Source organism: Rhipicephalus microplus, unplaced genomic scaffold (genome assembly GCF_043290135.1).
Source record: "Rhipicephalus microplus isolate Deutch F79 unplaced genomic scaffold, USDA_Rmic scaffold_1025, whole genome shotgun sequence".
In the NCBI taxonomy this organism is placed as follows: domain Eukaryota; kingdom Metazoa; phylum Arthropoda; class Arachnida; order Ixodida; family Ixodidae; genus Rhipicephalus; species Rhipicephalus microplus.
The window spans coordinates 12501-22443 of record NW_027465572.1 but is presented as its reverse complement, the minus strand read 5'-3'; the positions used below and the strand labels follow the sequence as shown (position 1 = coordinate 22443).

The 9943-nt window shown below is 42.7% G+C and overlaps 1 protein-coding gene across 1 annotated transcript in view; it reads left to right on the top strand.

Annotated features, from left to right (window-relative positions):
* Positions 1–4576: 4576 nt before the first annotated feature.
* Positions 4577–9943, top strand: part of LOC142796021 (cadherin-like and PC-esterase domain-containing protein 1) — a gene marked incomplete at both ends in the record, with an annotated part of 17339 nt that continues 11972 nt past the window's right edge. Inside the window, 2 exons of the mRNA XM_075886177.1 lie at positions 4577–4686; positions 5252–5374. Of these exons, the coding sequence (XP_075742292.1) occupies positions 4577–4686; positions 5252–5374 (233 nt within the window). The remainder of the gene's footprint in view (positions 4687–5251; positions 5375–9943) is intronic.

Here is a 9943-nt window from a genome sequence, read left to right as displayed (position 1 = left end):
TCTCATTAATATCGCGTCTAAAAAAAAGGAGCTCTTAATGTTCTACTTTTTTCGTTCATTCATAAGCAGCTTCAAAAGCTTGTAGCTCCAGGTACTACATGGCAGCACCTAGCGGTGGACATGGCACAGGTTCTGTGCTTGAGGGTTAACAGTGAGGTGTTTATCTGCACTACGACCACTATTCCACAACTGTTACAAACACAAGTGCAAATTGATATACAGTACAGAAATATAAGGATGTATAAACATTCTATAAAAATATTACCATACATAGTGTATAAATAGTTACAATAAAGCAGTATATATAAATATATGAATGCGTGTAAGTATTTAGCGTAATAGAAGTGTAGAGTCGTGCTGGGAACCAAATAACACAAAGAATTGCGTCACAAGTGGGTTTCTTAAGGCTGCCTACCCATCACAGCTGGCTCAGGCATAATCTGCGATCATCAGTCACACCATCTGGGACGTTTGCTGATAATTGGGTTACATATTACCTTATAGACCGGTACTAAATACTTGCCCGCTTCTCAAATTGGTGATGAATTAGAGCTATATGGACACGTCATGTTGTACTCACAGTATAGCGGCCCTGCGATAGTGGATAACGGTCTTATAGGAGGCCACTCCTTCAGTTTACCCCGTGATTAACAAAGCGGCAAGTCCCGCGCGGGTTCGTAGATAAATGTGTTATTTTAATCAAGTGGCCATGACACTAATAAGTCAAGTCTTCATCTCCAGTTTTTCAGTCACACTGGGAGTTACACTGTTGTTTCAATTTATTTTTCGAGTAGTAGTTTGATTTCTCAGTCACGCTGAGTCGTTGGTATTGCGGCCCCTCTTAGAATAGATTACGCTACTTTACCTAGGATTCAACAAGCAACCAGCCAAACAAACTTGACTGAGAATGATATAGAAATGCATATAGTAGTAAGGAAAACGCAGAAAAATGCAAATCACGTGTTACGGTTCGCGTTATCGCACATCCCCGTGCGCTGACCCTGTTTGGGCTCCTGATCCCCGGCCGCCTCGAGACACTATCTCGAAGCTAAAAAAAAAGAACAAAAGAGCTCTGCACTGTATAGGATGGAAGGGTATTCGATACACGTAACTTTCATCCCGTTTCGCCATGGTGTGACATCGGCAGGCTGTGTGTGTGCGCTGGATATTTGCGTGTCGACGGCACAACGCCGAAGTTCAGATGTGCGAGTCGTTCGCTGGAGTGAAACTACTAGTAAGAGAAAATCTGGGAGAGAATGGTTGTGCGCTGAAGAGGAGCCACCATTTTGTGGAAACAGAAGAGAATGCTTCGCCCTTTTCACTACGTTACCCACTGTCTGTGGTAACAGGCAAGGGGAGAAGAGGCTGCATTGAAAGAAGCAAGAAAGAGTGAGGGAAAGGGGAGTGGTAGGCAGGGGTTACGTGTACTCCTGCGAGTCTGCGTGTCTGGGTGCGGCGGCCTTTTGCTTCACGGTTAGCTGCTTGGCAATCTAGATAATGCGCTAGCCAGATAGAAGAGAGAGTGAAAGAGGCTCCGTCGTGCTCCACAGACGCCGCCGCATTAAAGGATATATAATGCGGTTGCTTAAGTTTCTTGGTGAGGTTCTGCGTCGCATTTGTTTGTCGCCGGTCCAGCCTCGGCCCAAGGACTGCACCCAGATACTCACGGTAGAGGGAGAGGAGAAATGCGTATAAAATAATAGGAATGGGCGTGTGCGTTTGTGTCAGGGCTTGACGTATTAGTGGTTTTAATAAACGTTTGTTACCCTTGGTGGAGACACATTTAAGGGCATTGCGTAAAGCGCCGTGCTATGACCGACAAACACGTAAAAACTGTCTTAGCGACATCGTATCGTTTGGAAGAACTTGTTATGGTGCAAGTTTTGTACAGCTTGACAAAAAGTGTAAGCTGCGTAAACTAACAACCACATAGACTACACTCGAGAATCGCGCTTGCACTTGTGTCTGGTCTATGTGCTGTATGCACAGTTTATACCTTTTGTTACAGACACGAGATGAACAGAAGAGAAACGAAGGGAGAACAGATGGACCAGCTGTCTATGTTAAAAAGTCCTGTGAAATACGTTTATGCAGTGAGACATCGTTTATGGTGTGAGAGTGAATGAAAGCAGCGAGACCACTCGATGCAGTGAGACATTACAAGGGGAAAAGTTATACTTTATTCATTTGTAGCATAAAACTAGTTACGAAAAAAAGGACAAGCAGATTGAAGAGAAGTGAACAATTGCCTGAAGTATTAACTCCGAACCAGCCCTTTTCAGGGGTGTTGCCTAGTGCAAACGAGTGCAACGAGTGCAAAGTATGCAAATGAGTGAGATACGACTTTTCTCTTTCATGAACCTTCTTTCAAAGCCCGATCTTCCCTACATCTTTCTCAACAAAGTGAGAAACTTTTCCCCAGAATACCAGTGATCTGCAGGCGTATTGCAAATAGCATGGCGTGTTGCTTACATATACAGTTGCGTGTATTGCATCCTGCGCAGGGAGATGCCGGCAAAAATACGAAAAAAGAACATCCACCAACCGCAGCTGATCTTTTGGGGAGGGAAGGTGTCTTGTCATTCAGTTTCTTCAAGTTGTACTGGTTAGCAGAAAGCACACTGGCTAAGGCGAACATGTATTAGATCGTATTCCTAAGGAGCCATAAGCATATATTACTCCGGGAGTGTTGACGTAGTCCGATGTTTAGGTTAAGGGTGTACCTCTAGTTTGAAAGTTTGGCTGAAAATTTCCTTCTTACTTACCCCGTCAAAAATCCTCACCAAAAATGCAGTTTCAATAAAATTTTAAATGTGCAAACCAAGTTTATCTTCTTGAAAATGAGAACGAGAAACGACGAAGGCACATTGCATTTCACCCACGTTTCATTTGCGTGCACCTACGGTGAATTCTGACTTATAACGTTAGTGTGTTCGCAGTGAGCCAGCATTAATTACGGTAGGAAGCATTAAGGAACAAAGAAATCCGAACGGTGGGAGAGAAGGGTGAATTACGTGCTCGCTTAATGACCTAGCGATATACCGCGCTTAGGGTTGCGGGCTCATTAAAACGTGATCTCGCATTTGGGCCGCTACTTACGTAACTCCTGGCTAAACACTGTGCACTGCATGCAGGAAGCTGAGTAGTCTTTCGTGTGATTGAGGGCAGTGAAGGTGTGCAGTCTCATCTGCTTAACTTCAAGACGGCGGGAAAAGCTTGATCACTCCACAACTTTACTGATAGGCTGTGCGTTTCACGTTTGAGATCCTCTTAAGTGGTGGTGGCTGCGTTTGTGTACGCTACTTGTGTATGCTAGTTGCGTCAACTTGTAGCCACAAAACAGCTGGACGGATTATTATTTATATGAACTGAATCACCTGCATAGTATGTCTTGACTTAACATCAGTGTGCCGCGTATGGCTGTAGTGGATGACTTTAGTGAAGGCAACACTGTATTCGACGTGCCGCCTTTCAGAACCAACGCCGAAAGCATAACTTCTCTTTTCCAGAAATGGATGTAATGAAAAACTAGTTGCACACACATTGTGAACATAATATTGCATTCTTTTTATGCCAAGGTGAAACATGACGCGTGGCAGAATGATGAGGTATTAAACATGTGGGAATTGAGAAAACTACATAATAATTACAATTAACTTCTGAAATGCACACAAAACACCGGTTACTTCACTTTCATTCCTGTAACGTAATATTGAGTACGTTGGATTTATGTTTTGGGAATTCGATACATTCGTAAACTGTCCATTTAAATTCGCTCCTGAAGGGAATATAAGTGCAAGAAAAGGAATCACTGTTTCTCCTACCTGTTTTTTTTTTTGTATTTCCGACTGCAGCTTCTACATTTTTGCTCCACAATCTTTTTATTATGAATGACATGGCTGATATAACTTTTAGAAGGAGGTCTCCATGAAACGACCTACTCGTTCTGAGTTCAAGGTATGCTTAGTTTTTTCTAACAAGATTTCAAGGTCAGGTATCTTGTGTGTAGTCGGGGAACATGTGTTCGTAGGCTAGTTTGTGAGACGCGTTCTGAAAACTTAAACTGCGTTACTTGTGTCTGATGTATATGGTGTCTCGTCTCAAACACTGTTTAAATTAACAGAATATGTATTGTGTAAAGCCTCTCTTTTGTCATATGTGCATGCGAGTTGTGTAATTACCCATTCAAGTTTTTTAGGTGTCTTTACCTGTTCGTGTCATCCTGTGTGAAATTTCTCGTAGACCGTATTTTCTTTTATACAACCCGTCTATGCATATAAACATTACCCCACACTACTAAAAATTACATTCCACACCTGCCCCAGTTTAGGGAAGTGCAATGTTAAATCTACAATAAAATATACACATATTACTTCTTTTCATAGCCCACACTCGTATTGTTTAGGCACACTTACCTGTTTCTTTCGGCGCGCGTTGTATACAAGAAAATGCGTTATAAAAGCATGTAAAGAAAGTCACAAGAAAATGCGAGATGTTGCATTGCATTTTGAACAGAGATCGCAAATGTTGAATTCAAACACGAAAGTAACTATAGTTCTCGGACTCACTGTTTCAGCTGTACCCGACGTACAAGAGTGGACAGTACAAAACATTTATCGACGAGCTAGAACAGCTGCACATGGGAACTCTTGAAGGTGGAGGAGGAGCAACCGAAGATATGCAAAGGTAAGCGCACGCACTAGGAAACTTGGCTTAGTTGATGTGAATACTTGCAAACACGTCAATCCCACTCCACATATCTGAATTTTATCTCCCCAATAAATGTTAGAGGCTTTTGAGGCCGATCGAAACGCCGTCTAAAAGGTGACCATGATTCTCTTAAGTGCTGAGAACAAGAGGGAGTCGGCCGCGGTCACATTAGGGCTGATGCAGCCCCAGATGAAACCCTGAGATGAGTCTGACAGGCTTCTTTTTGTTTTCAAAGATTAAGAGAAGCTGTAAAGGTCATCGTTCAGAAAATGTTCCCGGCCATCAACGGGCTCCCACAAGGTTTCTGGTTGAGGACATAGCCTCTGAATTTTTAGGGTCCTTCGCAACGTGGAAATAGCCTTGTAAATGGTGAATTGGCACCAAATAAAAACCTTCGAACATTTTTAATATGTTATGATTGCGTCAATAATTTTTTAACCAGACACGCTCTCACTACTTCACAAAGGAACCCTTATGTTACTATCTCGCTGTCGGCGTTCTCGTCTTCAGCGATTCGCTTAACCGATTTTCACGCATGCAGGAGTGGTAGCCAGCACGGCACCGCCGACATGCACCCGATAGTGGTGGCGCTGCAAAGGCACTTTAACCGGCACGTGGCTGACGACAACTACTCGGACCTCGAGCCAGAGCCCAGCGACGTTTGGTGAGTTCTTGTACGTTGTGTGCAAAGCCTCCTAGCGTACTCTTGAACAAGACGGAGACACAACGTACACGCGTAAAACGCGACGCCTCTTTCAAGCTTGCAAAATTTCTTTGAAACAGTGTTTTGCTTCCTCGAACAGTGGCAAGTGAAAACAGCTCAGAAGAACGGGCAAATAAAAGCGGGATAAACAGAGCACAAAAGGAAGTAATACTGCGAGACGAGGTAGTTGGGCTGAATGCATTATAACTTATTTGTATCGTACACTGACGCAGACACACACACAGAGGAATATATATATATATATATATATATATATATATATATATATATATATATATATACAGTAATGCCAAGGAATGTACAGGGGAAGTTATTAGAACCAATGGAATGTAAATAAAAAGAAAGAAAAGTGGATGAAAAAGTAACCAGCCGTGCTCACGGCTGGTTATTTTTTCATCCACTTTTATATCGATATAACTCATCCCCTGAATAAGGGAGGACCCCTCCCGAAACTGTTGGGAAATAAATATATTTATCCTTGTTGACAACGCTCCCGTTGTGCCATATCCCATACCTATATATATATAGGTATGGGATACTTTTCTTAATTTATATAAATGACCCTACTTTTCTTAATTTATATAAATGACCTCCCAGCTAACATTTCATCAAATATTCGCCTGTTTGCAGATGATTGCGTCGTGTACCGTCCAATAAAAAACCCTACCGATATTGCTATACTTCAAAACGACCTTAACCTTATTGAATCCTGGTGTAGCGACTGGCTAATGTCTTTACACGTAAATAAGACATCGCTAATATGCTTTCACCGTAGGCAACATTATCAGCAAGCAACTTACACCATTTCGGGCTCTACAATCTTAACAGCAGAATCCTATAAATACCTCGGCGTAACATTCTCAAGCAACCTCACCTGGTCCCCTCACGTCAACAACGTAGCATCGTCCGCTAATCGTGCACTGGGTTTTCTTCGTAGGAATTTAAAACTTGCTCTCTCATCAGTGAAGTTGTTAGCCTACACCACATTTGCTCGCCCTAAATTGGAGTACGCATGCTCGGTTTGAGACCCTCATCAATCTAATTTATCTAACCTTCTCGAATCTGTACAAAATCGCGCAGCCCGGTTCATCTACTCCGTGTACTCTTATCATTCCAGCGTTTCCGAACTTAAAACTCGTGGCCACCTGAACAACCTAGAATCGCGCCGTCATATATACCATCATCATCATCATCATCATCATCATCATCATCATCCTCATCATCAGCCTGACTACGTCCACTGCAGGACAAAGGCCTCTCCCATGTTCCGCCAGTTAACCCGGTCCTGTGCTTGCTGCTGCCAATTTATACCCGCAAACTTCTTAACCTCATCTGCCCACCTAACCTTCTGTCTTCCCCTAACCCGCTTCCCTTCTCTGGGAATCCAGTTAGTTACCCTTAATGACCAGCGGTTATCCTGTCTACGCGCTACATGCCCGGCCCATGCCCATTTCCTCTTCGTTATTTCAACTATGATATCCTTAACCCCCGTTTGTCCCCTAATCCATTCTGCTCTCTTCTTGTCTCTTAAGGTTACACCTACCATTTTTCTTTCCATTGCTCGCTGCGTCGTCCTCAATTTAACCTGAACCCTCTTTGTAAGTCTCCAGGTTTCTGCTCCGTAGCTAAGTACCGGCAAGATACAGCTGTTATATACCTTCCTCTTGAGGGATAGTGGCAATCTACCTGTCATAATTTCAGAGTGCTTGCCGAATGTGCTCCACCCCATTCTTATTCTTCTAGTTACTTCAATCATATATATCGGCTCTGTCTTTTTCACAAATTTTATCACGCTCCTTTCAACGTTCCAGCCATCTTGCCTGCTCATCGATTATCCAGCCGTATAAACCATCCCCGAGCCGTTTATCCACCGCCAGCACAAACTACTGCCCACCTCCGCTCCTTTTTTGTTGCAACCGCCCGGAACTGGAACAACTTGCCTGCCTTCGCCATGCACCACTCCGACCCACATGTATTCAAGACCATGATTGAATCATTATTATGTTGCTAATTATGCCCATCCCTCATGTAATAGCCCGAATGGGGCCTTTGAGGTATACTGAATAAATAAATAAACAAACAAATATATATATATATATATGTATATATATATATATATATATATATATATATATATATATATATATATATATATATATATATATATATATATAATATATATATATATATATATATATCAATGCTATTACCCCGCTGTCCATGCACACCGTCGTAGTTTTAAAGTCTACGGCTATCGCACCATATCTGCTGTGCTCCTTGTCCGCCTCAGCCGCGGCACTTCTTTTTCCAAAATAGTCACTGATGGGTGGCTGGTGCAAGATGATTGAATAATGTTCATGTGAAAATCCTCCGCGATCTCTCCTGTGCCTGTGGTGCGATCATGGTGCCTAAACAAAATGACTATTCGAAAAGCGTGCCTCGCACCCACACTACACACTTTGCACACTGTATGGCCAAATGCGGTAGCGGCCTGCCCTTTGAAGATGAGTCGGGCTCCTTTAGGCGTAAGTTTAAGCAGCGACCAGACTGCCCCACATACGCTCGTCCACACGTCATAGGAATACAGTAAACATGGTTAGACGCCACACATACGTACGTTCCTCCACATGTCATAGAAATACAGTAAACAAGGTTAGACGCCCACATACGCTCGTCCACACGTCATAGGAATACTGTAAACATGGTTAGACGCAGATGAAACAAAACTAACCTTCTGCTTAACTTTGGAAGTTTGTTCGTTGATGAGATCACGCTTGGTTACACGCGAATAGGCGTATTTTTTACTTTTTATTTTTTCGCTCTCATTTTTCGTAACGTAGAACTCAATACTGAACGTTCATAGCCAAACCAGTTTTCGGAAATAAAAGCTATGAGAACTATACTTCGAATACTTATTTTCGAAAAGCGTCATTGCGTGGTGAACACTTACAACAATTCCTATGGTTTGGATATTTTTGCGTACATAGTTTGCCTTCGCGATTGTAACATTCTCATTGGCTTAACCAGAAAGGTGGTTTGGAACTTTCAACACCCTCCCTTACTCAAAAACCTTGAACTTTCTGTTCATTATATACACGCACAAATGCACATATAGTCATGTTCTTGCGTATTATACATATCATTATACGTTTTTATCATACATGTTCTGATGTATGTTTCATACATATCGCGATATGCATGACGCATACATATCGTGGGTGTCGCCCGAAATGAATTTATCTATACTCCCAGTCTTTGTACACGCTTATGTTATTCGTCGAAGCTTGTTGCCATACGAGAGGAACGGTATCGACAAAATGGGCAGCAGAGAGCTAGACTTTAAGCAAAAAAAAAAACGAAAACTTGGGACTCGTCGGGTGCATGCCGGGGAGCAGCTCGGTAGGGTCGCATACCTGCTTCGACCAGGAACACATACAAGGTCCCCTCGCGGCATCGATCTCACATTTCGGATCATCAACTATTTACGTCTGATTCGCAAAATGACCCAGATGAAGAAATCATTACGGGGAGAAAGTAGGAGGCTCTGCTATAGAGCTTTCATGTTTGCCTCTTGGAGAAGGCTTGGGTTTCAGGTTAGCTGCTATGCATAATTCATACGCGCCAGCTTGTTCGTTTGCAAGTTTCTTGGTAGAAAACCCCAGCACAGTGGAACGGGAGCACTCTGGGATGGCCCGACTCGAGTTTTATCTTTGCTATCACTGAGTGGCTTTCGATTTTTTGAAAAACACGACCAGTCCCGTGCTTCTCCATTGCCCAAGTTAGACTATGTGTTCGTGACCGTATTTTACGCGGTCTCTATTTCCTGATAGGAGTTTAGGTCCGAAAGAACGATCTGATCTGCTTAGAGTTTGCTTGAGGGCACATAAGCTATAGGGAGCAAGATGCTTTTCATATGTACATAAGCGTGTACAGGTAGATAAATGTGCATATCCTCTTACGTACATTCCTGCTCACGTTCTGGTTGAAATGCTTGATATAGTCAGGAAACCAGACTTTTTTTGTCAGTGTTGCGGGCCATGCCCAGCAGTTTATCAAGCACAATTTTAAGAGTGTAGGACGTACTCGTTAACATGCGTGCGCAGACGACAAAATCAGACTGAATAAGTGCTGCCGTGATTGGCCTAGGGGTATTGATGATGTGTCACTAGTGAACGCTTTTACTGGTCTGAGGAATCTTGCCTAGTTGTGGTAATTCGTTAGAAGCAGTGATTTCAAAAACGTTCTATCGAGTTTTCGTAGACACGAAGAGGTGAGTGATAAGAAAAAGACATGAATGATGACCATAGATTGTGAATGGATAAGTGTATATATAGCTGCGTGCCTCAGGATACGTGTTTTTGTTTTTCTCAACGCTGTCACTTCTGATAATTGTGTGTTCATAAGCTCCGTAGCCAGGAATTATTTTCTGTGAGCGGGCGGGGGATTGAACTCGTTGAAGACCTTAAAACACACCAATTTTTATTATTTATTGGGCGTAAAACACCCACC